General features: G+C 41.1%; 1 protein-coding gene across 3 annotated transcripts in view; it reads left to right on the top strand.

The window, feature by feature from the left end:
- The window catches only part of Ints9 (integrator complex subunit 9), a 95376-nt gene that overhangs the window by 39799 nt on the left and 30897 nt on the right, over window positions 1-24680 (top strand). For all 3 annotated transcript variants that reach the window (XM_023714663.1, XM_023714662.1, XM_004630701.2), the window contains 5 exons: window positions 928-990; window positions 5714-5853; window positions 8191-8277; window positions 19286-19406; window positions 20112-20246. In XM_023714663.1, the coding sequence (XP_023570431.1) occupies window positions 928-990; window positions 5714-5853; window positions 8191-8277; window positions 19286-19406; window positions 20112-20246 (546 nt within the window). The remainder of the gene's footprint in view (window positions 1-927; window positions 991-5713; window positions 5854-8190; window positions 8278-19285; window positions 19407-20111; window positions 20247-24680) is intronic.

Genomic DNA, 24680 nt, shown 5'->3' with positions numbered 1-24680 from the left:
TTTTCTGGTGGAACCGGGAATTGAACTCAGGCCCTTGCACGTGCCAGGGAAGCATTTATTCCACTGAGCCATCTCCCCAGCCTGTTTTTAACTTAAAAAAAAATTTCAAAACAAGATAAGTAGATGGGTAACAATAGTTAGTGCATTGCATATTGTTATCTTTAAATTAGTTATTCATAGTTCAAGATACAGGTATTTAATTGTCCAAACAATATTAGCGCAAACCTTTATGAACTAAAAGAAATTAGTAAACTATCACACATACATGGTTTTTTGCTTTTCCCTTCCTTAGTTTCTCCTGTCCCCATCCCAGTTTCTCTTCTCTTTTGAACAGTTTCTTTCCCTTTTACAATATCTTTTGTACATTTTGGATCTTTCTTACTTTGAGCTTCTCATACTCCCTACCCTTGAGCCTCCCTTCTTATTTCCACTTTTCCCCCAACCCTTGGTAAGTGGAATAAAGGCTTTTGAGTAATTTGTGCAAGGCTGTAACTCCTAACATGATTGCATAGCAGAATCACTGAAGTTGCTTGTCATAAACAGAGACTGCATTCCTTCATCCCTACGTTGATTGCCTAGATATTAGATAAGGCCCAGTGAGCTTTGATTTAATAAGTGCCCCCAGATAGTTCTCATATTGTTCCTCTGGCCTTCATAATCGTTACTTGGAAACCATTGGCTCATACGTTATAGAAGTAGAATGTGTCCTTCCTTAAAAAGGCACCAAGAAATATACATTTTAATACTGAGTATGGCAATAAGCAACATTTTTACCTCAGTAAGACACTCAACATACTTGACGTGGAACAGAGAGCAGTTAGTCTAAATAACCTACCACCTCTGAGGTATGGTTTAGAGATTTTATTTCTTTGTTGTTGTACCTATTGGTTATCTCTTACTAGTATTGTCCTTCTTTATCTCTTGTAGGAGTTAAAGGAGTGCTCAGGTCATGTATTTGTGGATTCTGTGCCTGAATTCTGTTTACCAGAGGTAAGATGAAAGTGAATCTTATTGTGGAAACTACACATATTGTGTAATCTCTCACAGTGAAGTCAAGAAATAATTTTAAGGAGCTTAGCTTCTTGTTTTCAATTTGAAATGAATTTGTTATTCCTGGCACATTGTTATACAGCTAAAACATCATTTAAGAGATTTTTGTATTGTCTATAAAACGTTTAAGTCACTCTGTTCTTATTCCTGGTTCTTTCTGTAATCTTCAGTAATACTTTTCGGACATAGTATTGAGCAAAGTAAGGAAATAACTTAAGCCTTTTGGTTTTGTAATTATAATGCCTTTATGCTTAGATTAGCCATACTCTTCCTAATTTTGCTTACAGTGGGTAATTGAGGATTGCTATTATTCAACTAGTGCCTATAAACTGCAAAATTCTTACAGACTTAAAATATATTGAATATTACTTGAAATTCGTGGTATCTGGACTGAGTCATGGCTAGCTGCTGCTTATATATTATGGCAGTGAGAATTTTATTGGGGTTTGAAGCTAGTTTCATCAGTTTCCATTAGTTTTAAAGGAAGGTGACCTCAGCTGACAGGCCTAATCTCCAGAGCAAGCCTGCATGGGCTCTCAACAGACAGATGAATACACGGGAGCCAGTGGTTTCTCTGGGGTTCTTAGGAAGTCAGAAGTTGCCATGTCCCTCTTTCCACAAGTCCAGTGGATTCCAGTGCCTGGAGAAGGCAGGTTCATAGTTAGGTTTACACCACCACTTCCCTTATTTTGATCTTCTCTTCCTTGCACTCTTCCCATTTCTATACTTTGAAACTCTGTGGTTAAAGTTTCTCTGTCTTTGAAGTATGTATATGTACCCTTTGTGGGTAACAGCTCAGAAGAAAAAGAGAAGGGCATTGTAATTGAAGGTAGCAGACGAAGGAGGGAGTTGGTGGTAAGAATGAAGGTACAGGAAGAGTTGTTGAGAATCTTGACAATCTCTCATTGTTGTCATCCACATTTTGCCACTTAGAAATTGGTGGGACAGTTCCCCATCTGTTCAGAGATTGCCGATCCAGGTGCTGCATGCATTTTCAGTGTGCCACAGATGGCACTGACAACTGCAACCTTCAGTTTATGGACAACAAAATGAGACACAAACAGGTGCTCAGAGGACTTTCTAACTTGCTCCATGGAGCACTCAATATTTAAAATTGTTTAATTACCAGTGTTATTGATATATAGAGAGTTCTAAAGCTCCAAGCAAGAGTACATGGCACAGGTGAATGATAGTTATCATTTTAAAGTAAAGCCAAGTCATTGTAGGACAAGGAGAACAGCAATGTAGTAGAAGTGGGAGAGAAACACTGACTGCAATCTGGTTTCCAGTGGCTTGTGGACAAACCCAACTGAACCAACCCCTGTCCTTATAAAATTTATAATCTAGTACAGTTGTCTTAAATAAATATCTTTGCATACTCTGAAGTCTACACCATAAACTCTGTACATGATATAGTACAACATAGGAAGTAATCGGTAAATTATGCTTGATTCATTAATGTTTATTGAATTCCACTGAGTGGAAGTAAATAAATATGTAAGTTATACACATATATATGGTTTGAATGTTAAATTTATTACTTTGGGGAGAAAGTTATGTAAGCATGTATTGTGGAGATACGTGAGTTGTGATTGAAAAATATGGTGAATGTTTTTCAAAAATTTTAAATATTTATTATAGTGAAAAACACATTGCCATTAGTCAGAATATTCTCTTTTGCACCAAACATACACATCCCAAGGTCCTTGCCACTTTTTAAGCAATTTTGCAATTCTTTCATTATTTTTTAATCTATCATTTATTTATCTGTTTATTTGGTACAGGGTCTCGCTATACACAGCTCAGAGACATAGTGATCCTCCTGTTTCAGCCTCCCCAGCACTGGGATTACAGGTGTGTGCCACTACATCCAGTTTCAGTGGCTTGCTTGGTGCGGGGCTGGCAGGGCATGAGGTACCAAGAATCAAACCTGGGTCCTTGCGCTTGCCAGGCAGGCTCTTAGACCACCAAACTATCTCCCCAGCTCCTCATGATCATTTTGACTTTGAGGAAAAGACAGAAGTGGTCAGGTGCCATCTGCCAAGTAAGGTAAATAAGTACACACCATCATGTTTTTACAAGTCTGCCTTCCATTGGATGGCACTCAGCTTCACTGTAGTAAAGAAACTTACAAAAGAGAACTTTTCGAACTGCTTCAGAAAGTGGCAAGAATGATGGGACAAGTATGTTGGAAGCAAGGGAGAATATTTCAAGGGAATTAATAGCAATGTGTCTTTCGTTGTAATTTTTTTTTTTTTTTTTAATGGTACCAGGGATTGAACTCAAGACCCTGTGCTTGCCAGGCAGATACTTATTCTACTGAGCTATCTCCCTGGCCCTCGTTGTAAAAATGTTTAAATTTACACATTCACCATATATTTATATATTCCTTGTGTATAGATATACACACATAAAAAATACTTTTTTCTTCCAGCTGTCCTCTCCAAATTTCTTACAGTTATAGAGTCTGTGGGCTGATTTTAGTTTTTTGAGTCAGGACCTCAGTGTAGTCCAGTCTGGCCTTGAACTCACTATGTAGCCCAGGCTGGCCTCAAACTCTCAGCAAACCTCCTGCCTCAGCCTTCTGAGCACTGACTGGGGTTATAGATGTGTGTCACCATGCCAAGTATGATTTTTATAAGTTAAGGAGAAATAATAAGTTTCATCACCTGGCCTCTGTTTGCTTGAGGAAGGTGGTAATGCTTTTGAGCTTCATTGTTCCTTCAGCAGTTGTTCCTATCATTTTTGTCTGGTTTTGAAACTCAACCACTCTCCCTTAATTTCAGGGAGTAGAATCAGTGGTATTCCATGCTCCTTTGTCATGGCTATTGTTGTGCAAGTGCAGTCACAGCATGCAGCTGGGGGTCGTAGGTGATATTCCTGGGCTGCCAACGTCCCTGGGCATATTAGTCACTAAATGCTGCTGCTCTCACAGTGAGGTTCTTGGGGCTTCAGCTCACATGCTGTCCTTTAGAGCTAATGCTGCCTTGGTAGTTTTATTCAGTTATTTTATATGCAGAGTTGTTTTGCTGCAAAGAACCCACAGTCAAAATGGCAGGATGCCTCTTACATTTCTTGTAAGAGATATCTGCTATGTTTTCCCATCTTAGTTCATTCATCACTGAGACACAGTAGCTGACACCTACAACTGTAAGGAGGAGAGTTTTATTTTGGCTTGCAGTTTGTAGATTTCAGTCCCTAGTCAGGTGATTCCAGGACAGCATGGCAGAAGGGTATGGAGAGAAGTAACTCATGGCATAGCTGTGGGATGCAGAGAAATACAGGGAAGAGCAAGGAGACAGAGCCTTCCAGGCGTACCCCAGTTAACCACCTGCTCCCAGCATCATACTCAGCTGTAAACACCCCAAGGGACTAACCCACTGTTGCATATCACGCCCCCATGAGCCACTCGCCTCCCCAAAGTCCCAACCATGAGCACATGAGACTCTGAGGGTCATCTCCAAATAAATTGTAACAGGCATATTAGCTCCAAACCCATTCTCCCTGAAACACCTCTGTGACCTAGCTGGGCTTGTCCTCAGTGCACTGTGCAGTTTTGGGGCTCAGCTCCCCTGAGGGAGCTCAGAGTGGTGTGATGATGCCTCTGAGCCAGAGCACCTTACTTCCACAGGCAATAACCTTGCCCAGCTGAGTCCCTTCTACACCTGTGTGCCAAGGCCTCTTCTGTGCTGCTTGCCATGGTGGTGGGGTGAGGGGGACACAGGACAGGGTATTGTTCTGAAATGTCATTGTACAAAGTGCTGTCAGAAAGGGGGGTATACATAAAGTACTTGGGGGTTCAGAGGACCAAGTGAGTTCTTTCATCCTAGCACATTGGGAAATTGGTGGAATAAGGGACTAATAGAGCCTTAACAGGCAGGGCTTAAACTTATGAGAGAAAATTTTCTTCTACTAAAAGAATTTTCTTAACATTTACAAAACTTAGGGTCCAGGGAGATGGCTCAGTGGAATAAGCGCTTCCCTGGCAAGCACAAGGACCTGAGTTCAATCCCCGGTTCTGAAAAAAAAAAAAAAAAAAAAAAATTTCACGCAACTTGGATAGCAATTTCCCTTGCCTATGAAATAAGAGGCTACAATGGTAGATTTGAGTTAAGATTAAGATAGAATGTAAATTTCTTCTTATGGCTGTCATTCCTTTTTTTTTTTTTTATTGACTCCATATACAGAACTGGTAGCTAAAAATTGCCTTAACAAACAAAAACCAGTTGTCTCTCCATTTGACATTCAATGAGTAGGTTTGTGTGTGTTGCTCCCCACTTCCTGTTGACCTGTAGCAGTGGTACAGTACATGCTGGTACCCCTGAGAGCTTCGACTGTGCTCCCTCACTTCATGTTATCTGGTTTCACCTGCCAGGCAACAGGTGTTGCCCTGCCCTGTTGTCAGTTAGCCTCACATTTAACTCAGAACTCTTCTCATAAAATCAGAGTACTACTGGTGGACCATCTTCGTTAATCTTGTCTTCCTACTTAATGGTACTGTTCACAAAATCCTATAGTGAAAAAGTAGAAGGTTGGTAGGAAAGGCCTCATTAATCTGAAGTACAAAAACCATTTCTCTGCCTTCTGACAGCATCCTTTTCAGTCACTTTATGTTGATCTGTGTGCCTTCCCCAGAGATGGCTCATCTCCTCTTTGTTTGCAGACCGAGCTAATAGACTTATCCACAGTGGATGTAATTCTCATCTCTAACTATCACTGCATGATGGCTTTGCCCTACATCACTGAGCACACAGGATTCACAGGCACAGTGTATGCCACGGAGCCCACGGTCCAGATTGGCAGGTGAGCACAGTTGCTTAGCCCCCTGCGGTGTGCTTGCAGCTCCTCCCTCAGTGAAGTCTGGTTACTTCCCTCTGGGGCAGATAGGTGACTCTAGATAAAGGACTGTTCACTGGAAATGCCTGGATAAAGATGCTATGGGTGGTCTTGTTAGTCATTTTCTTGTAATGTAAATTGAAGGGCCTTTGCAGAGATAGCTTCTTTGCAGATGGTACCAACTAGAGGATGTAAGGTTTGGGAAGATGCCACAAAGATGCAAGGCAGAGAACACCAAAAGAAAAAATTTTATTACTTTTTATATGGTTTACTGCAAACTATAAACCTTTTTATATGGTTTACTGCAAACTCTACAGATAGCTTGTAGAAAATAGGCAATAGATAACAAGTAGGTGATTAAGTTGTCCCTGCTGGTGACAATGAAATGTTGCATGCTGAGGAGTAAGAATGTGTAGTCTTTGACTCCGAGAAAGCTCTGCTGTCCCTTTCTCTGCCCCAGCCATGCTTTAGTGACATAGATGAATGCTGAAAGTACATGGTATCATTTACTGAGAATAATAATTATGTGATGGAAGTTACCCCAGGAAAAATATCTCTTAAATGATTATTTTGAAACAAATCAACAAAGAGCCACAGAGATAGCTCAGCAGTCTAAGCACCTGCCTAGGCAAGCACAGGGACCAGGGTTCGATCCCTGGTATCACATTCTGTGCTGGCCTTGTGCTGGTCCTGCCACGAGTGTGCTGAGCCAGCTACCAAGACTGGTCGTGGTGGCGCACATCTGTAATCCCAGCACTGGGGAGGCTGAGACAGGAGGATCACTATGAGTCTAAGCACATAGCAAAAAGTAATAATAATAAGCACATAGCAAGACTCTGTCAGTACATAAAATTTAAAAAAGGAAAAGATATTCTTCAAAATAAATCAACAAATATATTTTTAAGCTGTCAAGACCTAATAAAGAGGATCTAGACTCTGAGGTGGGATTCTAGCATCCACAAGATGGAATGACTAGAAAGAAACAATCTGTTTTGTGTATGAAACCATTCTACCTGTACTGTGTGCAGAGAGCTGTAAGGAATCCAACAAGGGACCTTTTTTTTTTTTTTTTTTTCTCAGAACCAGGGATTGAACTCAGGCCCTTGCACTTGCCAGGCAAGCGCTTATTCTGTTGAGCCATCTCCCCAGCCCCTTTGTTAACAGGGCTTCTTTTTTTTTTTTTTTTCAACGAGGGACCATTATAGAAAATAAGATTCTCAGTGATGGATCAGTTTCAGGGCTGAAGAAACTAGAATGATAGACGATAGTCTAAAGAAGTAAGAATGTGAGGATGGATGCCTCAGACTGTTCTTATGAGAGCTATAGCCAGGATAACTGTGAGCCTGGGTCCCAGCTCACAGGATCCTGGAACTAGTACTGCTTCTCCAAGATAAGAAGAGATGGCAGCTGGGCATAGAGACACATCCATGTTCCCAGCACTCTGGGAGGCTGAGGCAGGAGGATTACAGGCTGGATCCCAGCCTAGACAATTTAGCAAGACTCTCTCAAAATAAAAAATAAAAAAGTTGGGGAAGCAGTTCAGTGCAAACTTCCTAAGTTAAACATCTCCACACACGTACCTGCCTGCTGAAAAAGAGGAGATGGCATTAGGATTAAGTAAAAATAAAAGTGAGATGAAGTTGTTCAGTCATTGGATGCTTATACGTGTATAGCTTCGTATTATCTATATATACATTAATATGGAGGGGATTTAAATCAGTGTGATTCATCTACATTTGATTATGAGCAAGATAATGAAAATGTATTGCAGGCTTTTTGGTCCAGGAGTTCCCACAGTTCTCTGTGTCATGACTCCTGAGAGTGTGTATACCCTCAGCCCAGCTGAGAGTAGTATTTATTAGGTGCCCTCATTCAGGTCCTATGAGTCCATCTCGTGAGCTCATAAATGATTTGCTTTTTGCTATCCTTTATTTTTAGGATATTTCAATATTTTAGGATAGTCCTTAAAATATTATACATTTCATATTGTCATTTTTAAATAATTGACCCCACTCCTGCTGCCACCAGAGTTGATACTTCACAGTCATGTAAAAACTCCTTTAGTAACATAGAGGCCAAAATCCTAGAAAGACTTAGAATAGGCTTGTATATTTAGTGTTTAGAGACAAGAAACAAGCAAGGCTTGTCTTAAAGGTTGAATTGTTTTAAGGTAAATTCACTTCAAAGGCTAGGTGAATGTCAATGTAAAATGGTGTCTGAGTGAAACAGGGCAGGTGTTGGTGGGCACAGTGTTAGAGCAAGGTGTTTTTCTAATAATTTTTCACATCTGTTCTTTAAACTCAGGCTTCTCATGGAAGAGTTGGTGAATTTCATTGAAAGAGTGCCAAAGGCTCAGTCTGCCTCCTTGTGGAAGAATAAGGACATACAGCGGTGAGCGGCAGCCCTCTTCCTGTTTGGTTATAGAGCCCGGGCTTTGTAAACACTGTGCCTCAGCACTAACCTTGTTAGCAGTAAAGTCTCCCTAGTCTTTAAAAGGATTATTGGATCACCCAATAAGGTTTTCTGCTGGGTATAAGAGTTTTTTAGTAACATTTGGCTTCATGTTGGAGGAATGGAATTGAATGGAAAACGTGATGATTCAACAGGTCAGTCATAGTTTCACCTGGCCTCTCATATGAGACATTTGACCACTGTGCTGTTGGCAGTGAGACAGTGAAGAACTCTTGACTGCTTAAAGCTGAGTAGCAGCAGATTACAGCACCTGCAAGCAGGCGCAAGGCCAGAGGTTCGATCCCTGGGCCTGCTGTGGTGGTACACGCCTGTAATCCCAACTCTTGGGAGGCTATAAACAGGTGGATCACTAGGAGTCTGATCTAATAGTGAGACCCTGAATACCCTATAGACCCTTCCCTAAAAGATACTTTAAAAAAAAAAAGTAAGCTGAGTAGAACAGTTCTTAGGTGGCAGTTAAGCTGGATCTGGAGCAAGTAAAGGATTTTACCAGGCAGAAAAGATTGAAGAGAGGGGCCCAAACATGGTGTCATGGGACACAGCACATTTGGACTCATTGAGAAGCTCTGTGTAAGTTAGCACACGTAGAAGAGAGGTGAAAGTTGAAGGGTAAATCGAGTGGAATGGTGCAGACTTTATGTGACATGTGGCTTTGAAATGAAAAGTGTGTGATTTGCTAGCAGAGATCCATAAGGAGAGTAACATGATCACATTGGTTTTGGAGAAAGGTACACTGGAAATAGCATGGAGGATGGATGGGAATGCAGAGATGGGAGCAGGGAGACCAGCAGGGGCGCTGTTTGAGAAACCCAGGTAGATGGCAAAGGCTGGACTGAGGCAGTAGGAGTGAGCATGAAGGAGACTGCTTCAGGGATGACAGAGTGCTTACAAAGATTGCAGAGAAATAATTATGGAGGTGAGAGGAGAGCTGAGCGTAGTGTCCAGCCCTCAAAGGAAGTTTCTGAAAGCATGACTTTGCCAGTGGTCTCAGAAGTACCTTCAAGTACAATGGAGGTGAGACCTGTGGATATGGAAATTGGGAAATCCTTGACAGTCCCCAGAGAGCTTAAATTGTAAGAAATGAAGTAAAAATACCTTAGAGGGAACAGGAGACTTCTTGACTCTTCATGTTCCCTTATTTCAGCAGACAACAGAGAACGCAAGTCGCACACAGCTCAGTCCCTGTTAATTGACTTTCACTATCTTTATTAACTGCTGCCTTCACTGCCCTCCCCATAGCACGACACACTGGGCCTTCTGGTCCTAGCATGGAAAGCCAAGTGTTAAAACCAGTCTTTGACTTCCTTGGTGGTTCGCGTTCCTACCCACATCCAGTTTTTTCCAGTTACCTTGCAACTGACTTCCCTTCCCTCTAGATCAGTGATGATGCTAGCCATCTGCATATTTCAACTCCAAAATGTTTTGTCTTTGCCTATCTAGTTTCTGCAAGAATGTGTTTATGTAGCTGGAGGAATATGCTGTTTCTCCATCGTGCCTGTTGGAGCATCTGAGCCTCTGTATCCCCTCTGTGTTCCTTGGCATGCACATGACTTATTTTACTTAGCTTTTGTAGCACTGGATGTGTGTCACACACTATTCTAAATATGTTGTTTATGTAATCCTATAACTCAGGTGAGTAGTGGTGTTCCTCCCATTTCACAGGATAGAAAAATGGCACAGTAAGATTTAGTTAACTTGCCCAAGTTCCCCAGCTCGTGAGTGGCGGTATCTGGTCTCAAACCTCGCCACTTCTTTAAGGCTGCCAGGCCATGTACCATACCCTTGTGCTAGGCCATCTTCTGTGCACACCTGTGCAGTGGCATGTGATCCACTTCTCATGAGAGTAGGCAGCAAAGTGTGATTTTGCACATTACCTCCCATCTTTTATTTACAGATCTTCAGTGTTTCCTTATTTGGGGGTCTTGTGTACAGGGGCCTCATCTTACAAAATGCTTTTACAGATGTACTTAGCTGAGTCCTCTGTGTCTCTGAATGCCTTCCTTGATCTAATCTCTCTCCCAGCATAGTAGCCAGTTCTCCCTCCACTCATAGCATTCTTGATCTCAGCTCTTCCCCTACCTTGCAGTGCTGTCTTCCCTCCTCTCTCCCCATCTTCCTTGCACCCAGTGGACCACATTGGATGCTAGTTCCCTGCATCTCCTTCCTTAGAAACTTTAGGGCTTGTTTTTTTGTTTGGTTGTTTTGGTTTTTTTTTTTTCTTTCCCTCTACAACAGTTTTGCAGTGACTTCCCTTACTTCCTCTTTTTAAATTTATACCCTTTATAATATTATGCCACAAATAGTTTTGGAACATCAGAAATGGTACTCAGATGTCAGGATTTCCTGACTTCTCAAACACTGGGCCAAGTTTTAGGAAGTCCTGAGTCCTTATTTGCCTGTTCTGTGACCTTGGACAAAGTCCTTGGCATTTGTTCTAGGCCTCCCATTTTTTTGTAAAATATAACAAAATAACTGGCTTGCAAAAAGAGATGCCATCATATATACTGTAAGAGAAAATGTGGTTGGAATCTAAAGGCAGGGAGGATTAGCATGGTTCCATAAGACACTTAGGAAACTTTTTTTGTTTTTTTGAATGGAACCAGGGATTGAACTCAGACCCTTGCACTTGCCAGGGAAGTGCTTATTCTACTGAGCCATCTCCCCAGCCCCAATAATTTGAAGAGCTAGTTATGTTTTAACTGATATCATATAAAAGACTTCTTCTGAAATATTTACCTACAATTTGACAAGGAGGGGGTTTTTTTGTTTTTGTTTTTGGCTACTTCAGGCTGCCTTAAGGGCAGGTCTGGTACAGCTTCTGGAGCTGGGAATCGAACTGCGGTCCTGTGTGCCTGCCTGCGTTTACCCAAATGGCACTTTTAAACAACTGAGCTATGCAGCAAAGCCCCTAAAATTTGACAAGAGTTCTAAAAGTGCCTCATTTGGGCAAGATTGGTACTGAAAGATTCACATCACCTTTAGGTTTCTGTCACCAATCATTGCTATTTCATGTCCCAGAGTACCAGAGCACACCACATTGAGAAAGTTTTTTACTGTCTGGTTTATTAAAATCTTCCTAAGTGAAATAGCCATATGTTACTTTTCATTCTTTTCTCCCCGTAATTCCTGTATTTTCTCTACCTAGTTCTACTTTAGAGGAACCCAGCTTTTGCAGATTGTGGCCACTGGAAAATGTTGAAAGCCAACTCTTCATTTTCCTAAGAAAAGCTTGAATTCTGGATGTTTTACATGTGATTTTTTTTTTTAATCTTTTTTTAAGAGGCCGGGGAGATGGCTCAGTAGGATAAGCACTTGACTGGCAAACACAAGGATATGAGTTCAATCCCCGGTTTCGCAAAAAAAAAAAAAAAAATGTTTAAATGCTGGCTCAACCATTACAATTACGTATGCTCCAAGCAGATCCTCTGAGCTGGACTTGAGGCTCAAGCCCCTGGTTTACTTACCCTTAAGCCTACACAAGCTCATCAACGTAGGTCTTGCTCAGGTGCCTCGAATTAGTGCATCATAGCAGCTTGAGTTACTAGTAAGACCTTCAACTAAATAAAACAATAAATTAAAAACTTTCAGACTCATTGTCAAAAGAATCTGACAAATTCCCTTAAATCATTTGAAGTTAGTATAAATTAGCATTTGATTTATTATCAGTTTGTATACTGAAAAAAAATCCCTCTTGCTTTTTGACAGTTGTATGACTCCCTGCCTCGGTTGACACTTCTCCTTGAGATTTATTTCACAGAAGTTAACTATCCTTCTTCCTCATTTTGACATTGCATTGGGTCTTGAAAGGAAGGAAAATCTTGCAGTGTAACTTTTGAGTCTCTGATTTTCCTACATTTGCCTCAGAGTTTAAGTTTTAATGAGATTTGGAGGAGAGGTGTTTAGGGTCTCTTTTTCTGTACTTTTAGGTTGACCTTGAACTCACTGCATAGCCTAAGCTGATCTTGTTTTTGCAGTGATCCTCCTGCCTCATCTTCCTAAGTACTGATATTATAAGTGTATACCACGTTTCCCAGCTAATAAGGAATTTTAAAGCAAAATATTCCATCCAGTAACCCAGCCTCAAGTATTTTTTTATGTAAGGTTGTATGTTTTCATAAAAGTAGAAATCCAGAGTTTAAAATAAGGATACATCATTACAAGGCAATGTCAAAATCCTCTCCAAAGTTCTGAATTTAAAATGAAGGCTCATTCCTTAAAGAAGACTTAAAAAAAAAAAAGTGAGGGGCCTGCCCCTTAGCTCAGTTCGCTAAGTGGCTGCTTTAACAAAGCAGTCAGGCTCAGGTTGCTGTGGTTCGATCCCCACAACTCAAGCTGGCCAAACCTGCCCCAAAGGCATTCGGAGAAAAAAAAAAAAAAAAATTAAAGTTGATGTTTCTGGGCTAGGGAGATAGCCCAGCAGTCTAAGTGCCTGCCTTACAAGCACAAGGACCCAGGTTTCATCCCTGGTAGCACATGCTGTGCCGGCCCTGGGACTCCAGGCACACTGTGCTGGCCACCAAAGCCAGGCATGGTGGCACATGGGGAAGCTGAGACAAGGAGGATCACTATGAGTCTGGACTGTGTAGTGAGATCCTGTACCAAATAAATAAATAAATGACTTTTTTTAAACTCGATGTTTCTCTGCTCTGATGCTTCGAAAATATGAGCTTAGAAGCCTGGCGTGGTTGCACACACCCCTAATCCCAACACTGGGAGGCTCAAGCAGGAAAATCACAAATTCAAGCCCTGTGTGGGCAACTTAATAAATTCATAAGACCTTGTCTCAAAATAAAAAGGCCTGCTATAATGCTCAGTATGAAGACCCTAGGTTCAGCTCACAGTACTGCCAAAAAAACAAAAGGTCAGGCTTAGAAGTTAAATAGACTGGTTTTTAAATTTCAGATGAGCTTCATATTTGCTGCAGCTGTTTATTTCTAGGCTCGTTTCCTCCTTTATAAAATAGTCCCTTCATAGGATTGTTGCGAGGACTAAGTGAGTAGCACAAGTGAAATCCATAAAAGTGACAGGCATGGAGTAGGTGCTTGGTAAAAACCAGCATTCTGCCCTTTAAAAGTAGAGTAGGCTTATAAAGTCTTCTTATGGTAACCACAACACATTAGCCTGCTAAACCTAATATCATCTTCAGACCCCACCTCTCCTGATGAAAGCCGGACAATCAAAAGGAAGCTGTTTCCTCACCCACTGTTGTGTCTACTGTACTATCACTCAGACTCTAAGACACAATCTCCTTTTCTGTAACATGAGAGGATTGAATTAGCTCCAAGTTCATTTATGGTGCAGTTTTAAAAGGTGTCCAAGGGAGAGACCCTTTAAGGCAGGTCCTTGTAGAGCGCAGGTACTTACGGGGGGCCAAGACAGCTTTTTCAGCCTTGTGATCCCTGACACTTTATTCTTTCATCTTACACAGTGCTGATCAGCCTCTAAGGACTGATGCCTGCTAACCCAGCTCCCAGATGTTGACTGACAAACAAAAACCCCTTTAATTACTTTATACTGAGACATTTGGTTGGCTCAGAATTAGTGTGGCTCATCTCTGTAGGACTCTGTGCTAGCAAACAAGTCCACTCAGTAGATCACATTATAGATAAGAGGGTTTTTGGTGACTGCACAATTAAAGCAGAGATGGTTTGGATATTTTCAAGACTTTTCAGATCATGTCTTGGTAGCCAAAGTAATCGACTTTATTCTTGCTAGAGATAATATGGTCTAAAGCAGAAACTAGGGATTATAGTACAGTTTTAGGTTAACGTCTGCAAGTGCTTGATTTTGAGGCTTCACCTTTGCTCCATTTAGAGCATCTAACATATCCCCATTCCATCCCTCCTGCATGTTATGTTACATGCCCTTTGCTGAAATGAGGGGTAAGCGTCTCCTCTTGTGCTGTTTATAGTCAGCTCACATGTTGATTTTGTTCTTTCATTCAGTGCTGAGAGTCCAGTCAGTATTTTACTTATCAGCTTTGCAGTGGTCCCTGCAGCCTTAAAAGACAACTGATCTCCTGCTGCCTGTATGGATGTGGGAAGAGGCAGCAGGGCTTTGATGTCAGAGCACTGGGACAGACCTTTATTAGGCATTCAAGTATGATAAGAACAAAATAAAACAATCAAGTCTTGTAGAAAGTACTTATGAAAAATTTAGACTATGAGAACTTGACTTTGATAAATTAGAAAGCCAGAAAACACTAGTTCCCTCTGGGTTTTCTTATCCTACTTATCCTAAATCAGCCAATAATCCTAATGGCTGTAAATGGCTCTGTAAATGCCTGTTATTATGACCTCAAGCATAAGGACAGTTTTAGAAAAAGCAAAGCTAGACAAGATGTTTAGAGATAGAAAGTGGTAATGATAAGATGACCATCTAGAAAGAGTAAAAAGGGATGCTAACAAGAGAACCCTAAATATAAATATGGAATTTTTATATTCAGAGTACATTTATTTGTTGAACATCCACAAAGGGCCTGGCATTAAGATGAGCTGTAGAAAAATGCCCCCTAGAAGCGCAAGACACTGTTCCTATACTCATGGAAGTTGTTGGCAAAGATTCTAAGGGGCAAAACTAGCTGGGTTTGGCAATTTGGGGAACATTTGAATGAGGTGAGAAGGGCTGTTCTGAACAAAGATGGCAACGGCCTGATTGAAAGGCTTTGTTAAAAGCAGCCAGTGCACACCAGGAAAGTGAGAAAAGAGTTGGACATTAAATCTTAGCATCAGACAAAAGAATAACAATGTTGTTCTTTTGAAAAAGCCAATAATATGTTTTAGTGTCCCTCATATCAGCTAATAAAAAAAATTACCTGAATAATTTGTGAAACATAGGCCTCAAACTCTTTTTAAAAGGGAACCAATGTTATTTCCAAACAGGGAAATGACAAGGAATAGACATATAAAATGTCAGAATAGTAAGATCTCCGAAGAATATAGGCACAAGTGTTGAAAGGGGATTAATACTCAGAGAGTACATGTATGTGTACGTATGTGATACATACATATACTCCAGACATGTACATTTATATTCAGCTGGCCTATGTATCTGAATTGAACTCTGGATTCAACCAACTGTTGATGAAAAATATTTAGAAAAAAATTGTTCTGTACTAAATATGGACAGACTTTTTTGGGACAGCAGTCTCTATACAACATAGTATAATTATTTATCTCATATTTACCTCATGTTAGGTATTAGGAGTAATGCAGAGATGATTTAAAGTGTATGGGGAGCACCAGGTGCACTGCTACAAGATTATAGTCCCAGATACTCATGAGGTTTAAGCAGAATTGCTTTAGCCCGGGAGTTTGAGGCTAGCCTAAATTACATAGTAAGACCCTTTTTTGTAAAAAAAGAAAGAAAGAACGAAAAATAAAGCACATCTCTGACAGGGTAGGTTACAGTGGACCCTTGACTTATGAACTCAGTTCCTGAAGGCTGGTTGTAACTCAAGTTGTTGTCACTTGAAGGTTTGGGCTCCTCTACGAAGCCTTCCAAGTCTCTTTCCTGTGTATAGGCAGATCTCAGTTCTTAGACATTGGTAGAGGAAAGGATATTGTAGTATTCCTTCCAAAACTCTTTAAAAAGTTTAATCTGTGTCTGAGACCATGTGGAAGTACAAGTGGCCGGCATTTGGGTCGTAACTCAAGACTTATTCACCAGTCAAAACTAAAATTCCAGTGATAACCCAAGTTGTTCATATGCCAGGCTTGAGGAGCCACTGTCCATACAAATACTGCACCATTTTATGGAAGGGACTTGGATTTTGGCATCCACAGGCGGTTCCTAGAACAAATAGCCCCTAGATACTGAAAAGTGACTGTATTTCTTAATAAAGTTATACACTTATGTATCTTATTCATCTTGTATAATCTTTGAGGGAGGTGTGTTACCCTCAATATAAAAATATAGAAGGAAAAAAGTTTACATGAAGTACTCAGTGTTGCAAGTAGAAGTAAAAGTCAACATTAAATTGCACATAAAAAACCAGCTGTTTCCTAACTGTTCTGTACAATTACGGTTTGTAAAATGTCCTCGAGGATACCTGAGAAAACCACAGACTTGAAGTATTAAATCACTGCCTCTGCTCAGGAGCACAAGCATTGTAATTAACTCAGGCCTGGCCTGACCACCCTTCTCTCCCAGGCTTAGCTGGGAAGGAGGTCTTCTGGGCTCTGTAGCCTGGTTGTTGGGTGCATGGGTCTGTGCTTAGAGTATTTCATAATGTGCCAGAAATGCACCTCTTCACCCAATCACTGAAGTCAGCCCATTCTTTTTGTTATGTTCTCCTCATTAGAACCAAGGAGGGCCCCACACAAGACGCTGAACACTGGAGATGGATCACTGACCACATGACCTGCCATAAAGCCCAACACTGAGAAGGGGCCCCTTGGCTTTCCTTTTCTGCTCTCTGTTAGGCTGCTTCATGATTTTTCAGCACCTCTCAGTGGTAGAGCTACCCTCTCCCCATACTTGCAAGTGTAGTTCAGGTGATAGTCATTCATTTACTGGGCTTGCTAGTTCTTTCCTGGGCTAGCTGAGTGTGGCATATGTAGGATACTGTGCTCAGTGCAGGACAGTACTCTGTAAACCACTGGACAGAATCAAATCAAAAGATATGTGTGACTGTTTCAGTGGGCATTAGCAAAGTAAGAAACAAGACATCTTTTATAAGAACATTCTCCCAACAGTGCTCTGCTCAACTGGTGTCAAAAACCATCTCCTGTGGATGTTTCTGTGTATAAAAAGCTTTCTCCAATTTCTCTAGAATCTAAGTTTATATTTCTAGGCCATTTACCCTGAAGTGAAAGATGAGAAGAAAGCCAACCTTAAATATAGCTGAATTTTTCACCAGGTTTTTTAATTTGCTTAAGTAAATTGTTCCCCAGCCCAAAACAGTCTAGTATTTCTCTGGAAGTAGATTCTAAACTATTGACGGAAGTGGTAGATACTTCCCTTGTTTGTGCTTGCTGCTTTCCCTGAGGCATGGAACATTGCATGCTTATTCTGTAAGCTGAATATAAAATTGCTTAATTTCTAGCAAGAATAGAAATATTAAAATAACCAAGTACTCCTGTTGCAAAAAGACAGTTGCAGATTTTAATCTGCCTGATTTTCATAGGATGTTGTCATAGACGAGCAGGTAGAGGGAACAATAAGGTAGAAAGGGCCACCAAGAGAAGAGCCAGCAGGAGGCAAAGCTTCACCATGCTTTGGACAGTGCCAAGTGTTCCTCATGATCATTGCTGCTCTCCAGTCACCCCAACAATAGCCTTCCAGCTTGGTGTAAGGTCAAGAAATCCTGCTTTTGCCCAACCCAAAACATGAAGTCTTAGCCTGAGGAGACCAGGCCAAGTGCCCTGATCCTGAGAAATTAGAGGGAGAAGTAAAGCAAGGGTCACTTGGATTCCTTCTTGAGACCTGCTAGAGCAGTGCACAGACACCCAAGCTTGATCACTGCAGAGTGATCAAGGTGATTGCTCTCGGTGGAGGTCTCCCACAGTGTTGCTGGACAGTACATGAGTCTCTGGGACTGCATGTCTGCAAGAGTTGGAACAGGGTAGGTGGCAAACCTTTCCTCAGTGTCTCTTTTCATGTATTTTATGTTTGTCCCCATAGAAAAACTCTTAAGAGGAAAGTAACATTGTCCCTTTTTATAAAGAGAAAATTGAGGCTTACAGCTAACGAGCCTTGTGTGACTGTAAATCCTGTGTTTCCATCATATCCCAGTGCCTCTTAGAAAAACCTCCTTCTTCAAAGCAGCAAGGTGTAAGGCTTGCCTGCTGTAGGGCATTGTAAGAGCTCAGAGCTTCTTATCTGGTCCTGCTTCCTCCTGAGGAGAGCCTCAGATGTCATCCTGGGTATAGTGGTAGGCCATTAAAGTGTGGAGGATGGGGGAGAGCCAGCCCTGTGCTATTGTTCTGAGTATATGTCAGAAGAGGGAAGAAGCTAATACACACAGCCAGTTCACCAGAAGTACTTTGACTTCTGCTATACAGGGAATCTCCTGGACATCCCACTTCCAGGTTATACTCCATACTTTTAGAGCAAATGATAAAATTTTTTTCCATTGACTGTTTTGTTTGTCTAAAGGAAATTTCTGGCGCTGTCTAAAAGGTCACAAATCATGTGCCTTATTTTCTGATACTAAGCCCAATCAATGTTAAACCCAGACCTTTTCTCAAGCCCATTAGTAAAGTTTATTTCATTTATTTTTTTTTAACAGGGAAGAGAATACAAAATGTTAAAAATGCTCCAGCTGAGGTGTAGCTCAGGAGTAAAGCATTTGTCTTGCATGCAGGGGACCTCTGCCTTGATCATCCCTAACACACAAAAAAAGTGCACATAAAATTGCTCTGGAACAACTGTTAAGGAACTGGCTCAGTTAATAGTGGAAAGTCATTGAACAATGAAAATGCCGTACCATGAAGTACTGTACAAAAGCGTGTGGTAAAGGAAGAATAGAAAAACAAAAAGACATGAGACGTACAGAAAACAAAACCTTAAATCAACAGATATGATCCAACTGTATCAGTAACGCAATTAAATGTGAATGGACTAAATAGTCCAATCAGATGGCAGTGATTATCAGACTGGATTTTAAAACAAAGCATTCTAGCTATATTCTGGATAAAAAAGGTGAATAAAAATGCAGTAGAAAAATCAGTGAAATCAAAGGTAGTCTAATAAATGAACAAAATCGACATGCCTTTATTGAGATTAACCAAGAAAAAAAGCCTCAAATAACTAAAGTGAAATGAGAATACTAGCCTTACAGAAATAAAAATATTTATTTAAAATAATGTAAACAATCACAAGCCATCAAACTTGACCAGCGTAAAGTGGACACATTACTAGGAAGGGCAGCTCTGTTCTTTGCAGAAGTGTCCACCTAGTCATTGACGCTGTGGTGCGCTTACAGGCTGCTGCCTTCTCCGCTCAAGGATGCAGTGGAAGTATCAACCTGGAGAAGATGTTACACCATGCAGGAGGTGAACTCTGCCCTTAGTAAAATCCAACTGGTGGGATATTCTCAGAAGATTGTGAGTATTAATGTATCTTGTACATGATTCATGAACGCTTTCAGCTGTACTTTGGAGAATACTGTAGTTCCCTTCTGTAAGACATTCTGTCTCTGAGATTCTTGTGCAAGGGAAAAATCATGTCCTTTTCCTCCAATCCTCCCAGGCTTCTGTTGGTGTCCATCAGCAAGTGTCTGATGGGCCAGCAGGTAAGCAGCCAGGAGAAGGGTGTCTAGCTCATCCTACCATGGGGACACAGCAGGCGATACTATCTGATGCTGGGATAAGAGAAGTAGGAAACGGAGAAGCACTTGGCAAGAATGACTTGTGAGCTCCGACTTAAAAGATCAGAGTTCCTGAGTCTGCTCTTAACCTGTGCCAGGAGCCATTCAGTATAGAATACCTAGCCTAAAATAGAAAAGGAAAAGCAAAGTTTTTGAATCCTTGTTCTGTCTGGCCTTGTCACCTAAGCCTTTTAGTGAGTGCATATTGAGTGTATGGTGACTGCAAATGAGCTAAGCGTTTCACGTGACAAGTAAAGATCACAGGATTGCTTTCTATATACTTCACATAGTCTCCATAGTCTGTATATTTCATTTTAGACTTTCTGGTTTGCTTTAAAAGTAATCGTTTCTGAATTAACAAGGATATTGCTATTGCTTTTCCTACAAACTTCCCTGCTCTGAATGTATTATGAAAGCTCACATGTTCTTTGGCTCTTTTTAGGAGCTTTTTGGTGCAGTCCAGGTGACTCCTCTCAGCTCTGGCTATGCCCTTGGAAGCTCCAACTGGATTATCCAGTCCCATTACGAAAAGGTTTCTTACGTCTCTGGATCTTCCTTGCTTACCACACACCCTCAGGTAATGATAAATTCTTCTTTAACAACCCTGCTTTATGGCTATTTAATCCAGTCAGAATGCATGCAGTGTGCTATTAGCCATGTTTAAATCTTTTTTTTTTTTTAATTTTTTTTAATTTATTTATGTGTGTGTGTGTGTGTGTGTGTGTGGCCAGCTCAGCCCACCAGGGGCCGGGGCTGGCTGGCATGTGGTGCTGGGGGATTGAACCGCAGTCCCTGTGCTTTGTTAAGCTTGTTCTAAGTAGATGCTTTAGACCACTGAGCCATCTCACCAGCCCCAGCCATGTTTAAATCTTTCTAATTTTGGTTTCTTCACTGTGGGAAAGTTGAACTATTCAAGTCCCAGGATTGCATTCTCCTCTGAACGAATTCTGCAACCTTTGGGGTCACTGCCAAGCTTCCCAGTTCCTCCAATCCCACTGAAGACTATACCTACTGTGGGACACAGAAGGTTGTTCCTTTACTCAGCACACTTTAACCATTGAAATCTTACCAAGGGCCAAGAGTTTATCTAAATGAGGAACTCGGTGGGACCAGGGACCAGGCAAAGTCTGCTCGTGAACCCTTTGTTCAGATGATGTGTGGGGAGAGAGTGGTGAGCAGGACAAGGATGAGTAAATAAGAGCAGGATCGTTTCAGATGGTGCCACACACGGCACTGAAAACAATAGAGCAGGGGCATTTCTAAAGTGCCAGAGACTAGTTGGCAGAGCATGGTCAGGGAAGCAGCTGGAGCGTCTCAGCCAAACCTGGAGGAGCAAGCCACAAGGCCGAGGGGCCCAACATTAGCAGAGATGGCCATGACAGCCCCAGAGCCACACAGCTCACAGCATGCTGCAGACGGTGATGAGGGGCCCGGGAGAGCAGTGTAGGCCAGGTCAGGTGGGACTCTGGGCTTCGAGGAGGGGTACAGGCTGTGTTTAGTATCTGGGAGGAAGCCAGCAGTGGTTGTTCCTTAGTGCCATAGTTGGCAAGAAGCTAAGTGTGTAAGTGTTATTGTGAATACAGTATTTCATCCTTTTGGGTATTTGTAAAATACTGGGATTTATTTATTTAATAAATCTTCATTTTTTCCATGTCTGTAAGGCAGTAGGGGAATTTAGATAGTTAATGGAAGGGTAGATAGATATATAGATAACCTTATGGAAGCCCACATATATTTCCTTTATAAAACATGTTAATTTGTGAACATAACCTCAAGATTTTATTGTCTTCATAGTAAAGCAGAAGGTGAAGCTTAGCACTGGATCCCATGGCCCTTTCTTCTTCTTTTTTTTTTTTTTTTTTAAATTTATTTATTTATTTGAGAGAGAGAGAGAGTGTGTGTGTGTGTGTGTGGTGTGTGTGGCCAGCTCAGCCCACCAGGGGGCGGGGCTGGCTGGCATGTGGTGCTGGGGGATTGAACCGCGGTCCCTGATGCTTTGCTAAGCTTGTTCTAAGTAGGTGCTTTAGACCACTGAGCCATCTCTCCAGCCCTGGCCCTTTCTTCTTGACTCATCTCCTACTTTCAGACACTTGCCCCTCTCAACTGGCAGCACTCTCTTATACCTGCTGCTGAGCTCACAATCCTCTCTCAGCCTCATCTTCTGTGCAGTTTCATCCTTTTTCTAGAAAAGAGACTTGGTTTGTCCAGGTATCCATCCTCCTTCTTGTAATGGATCTGCTTTCCCTGGGCACCCAGAAAAGATTCTTATCCCTGGACTTACTGTATTGCTTTATAGGTCGGTGCTGCCGCATCTCTTACAGAAAGCCCATATCATCTCTTGGAAGTTTTAGAAATAGTATTTGAGGCAATGTCCCTGGTTCAGAAAAAGAAAACATTAACTGACAAAAAGGATATGTATTTATAATATACAACATGATATTCTGGTTCAGGTATACACTGCATAAGGGTAAATCAAGCTAGTTAAGGCATCCCACTTTAAATATGAAAAGTAATGCTGTGTGGGACAACAGACTGCCTCTCAGCTACTGTTCTGTATTTTTTTTTTATACCTTATTTTATAACCAAGTTTTGTCTCAAGGTCTGCAGTGGAGACATTGCTGTTTTTTCTTGTAGCTAGCAAAATCCTGAGCCTTTTTGCTTATTGAAATCAAAAGCCCATCAATGTCATCATAATCTGTCTCACTGAATCAGAATTTTTTATTGGCAGCTTCTCTCATCCTCAATATATTCTTCCATAAAAGACAGAAAGATGACTTGGCTGCCAGCTCTTCCAATTTGTCCTGCTTATATCAAAGCCTTTACAGAACTATTGATGTAATTTCCAGTAAATTAGTCTCACAAGGTCCATAAATTCAAAGGGAAAATAAGGTCTTGAAACTAATGAGCAACATACCTACATAATTAATTTTAATTTCTATCTGGCAACCTGTGTAATTTGTAAAAAAGAGAAAACTAGATTTTTCTTTGCACATCTTATTGGATTCTATATGCAATTAGCAGAAGTAAGAAAAGTTTGAGCTTGGAAAATTTGATCATCTGCTATAGAGGGCAGCAAACTGTGGCCTGGAAACTCTACTTAGCCCTTCTCCTGTTCTTACAAATAATCTTTCATTGAACTATAGCCACACCCATTTGTTGTGGATTATTGATGGTTCCATACCTATTTTAATGGCAGAGCTCTACATTAAAGTTATACCTTACAGAAAAAGTTGCCAACTCCTAGAAACCCTTACTAGCAAGGAATAGGAAGATCTGTTGTTGTGATCTTTGACTACACCTGGATTTTTTCTGTCATTTCATTTCTAGTCCATCCAGTCATCCAATTTAGTTAGACTTAGGATTAGGTAGAATTTTTTCATTTTATTTATTTACACATAACACATAATAATGAAATGCAGTGTGATATCTGCGGATAGCTGTACCACATGCATTGATCATATGCAGTTACTCTTTCCAGGCCCTAGTAGTTCCTGTTCTGCTTGCAGGTGAACTTGTTAATTTTGGGGTTCCACATATAAGGGAGAATGTGTGATTTTTGTCTTTCTGTTATATGGTTTCATTTACCATGATGTCTTCTAGTTCTATATGTTTTGCCACAAATGACTAGATCCCATTTCCTCTCGGGCTGGAAAGCATTCCACTGTGTATACATACTCCATATTTTCTCTCTTCATCCATCCGTCAGTGGGCACTAGGCGGGTTCCGCATCTGGCTCTCGTGAATGGAACCACAGGAAAGTGGGCATGCAGGTTTCTCTTTTGTATGCTGACTCCATTCCTTTTGGATAACAGAGTTCAGGGATGTTCCTGTTGGTTTGTTTCTTGAGCTCTTGAAGACCATGGTAGTAATAAAGGTGGATTCTTCCCTTAAATCTGAAGAAAATATCTTCAATTTGAATTCTTTGAATTGGGCTTTTAGAGTAAGATGGTCTTTAGATAGGTTCGCCTTGTTCCATATTTCACAGAATCTTCTTGAATTTCTTCAAGTGTTTTGTTCATGCAGTGCTTGGCTCACACCTAGAACATCTATCTGCTCTGCACAGACTCTTAACATTTGCTTTATATTTTCTTTTTTTATGTTTATTTATTTATTTATTTTTAATGTATTTGGTATAGGATCTTACTTATGCAGCTCAGACTCATAGTGATCCTCCTGTTTTCAGCCTCCCCAGCACTGGAATTATAGGTTTGTGCCACCACACTCAGTCTCGGTGGCTGACTTGGCACACCTAGGGGCAGGGGCAGTGCAGCATGTGGTGCCAGGGATTGAACCCCAGTCCCTGTGCTTGCATAAGCAGGCACTTAGTCTGCTGAGCTGTCTTGTCAGCCCTGCTTTATATTTTCTATGTATTTTTGAAAATTCCTTTTTTATTTTTATACATATATATCATCTGTTCAACTAGATCATAATCTATTTTTTAGTTATCTTTTCAACACTGGGACCCAAACCTGACACCCAAAAAGGAGGAAAGATTTATTTTGACTCACAGTTTGTAGAGTTTCACTCCATAGTTAGTAGCTCCACGATGAGACGGCATGATAAAGGGGCATCTCAGGAGAAACAGCTCGTAGCAGGGCAGCAGGAAGCAGAAAGAAATCAGGGGAGGGGGAGAAGGGTAGGCCCTTCCAGGTCAACCCCAGTGGCCCACCTCCTCTGATCAGGCTTCACATCCCAGCATCACATTTAGCTACAGACGCACTAGTGGATTAATTCACTGGTGAGTATCACACCCCCATGATCCAGTCAGCTCCCCAGAGCCCTACCTGTGAGCATATGATGTGTTTAGACTGGGCCTTCCTTTTCTCAGACCTGTGTAAAGTATGCAATAAAAATTACTCGCAAAAGGGCTCTACAGTGGCCATGGTAGTCCTAGGCTAAGGGTATTTTTTAACTTTGTTGTGTAAGCTCACTTATGACCTGTCAATTTTGTAAGGTGTTTTTACTTGGTTCATGAGCAGGGTAGATGTCTCCTCTCTCCTCTCTCCTCTCT

Source organism: Octodon degus, unplaced genomic scaffold, assembly GCF_000260255.1.
Source record: "Octodon degus isolate 3935 unplaced genomic scaffold, OctDeg1.0 scaffold00036, whole genome shotgun sequence".
Taxonomy (NCBI): Eukaryota; Metazoa; Chordata; class Mammalia; order Rodentia; family Octodontidae; genus Octodon; species Octodon degus.
This window is presented reverse-complemented; position numbering and strand designations above follow the sequence as displayed.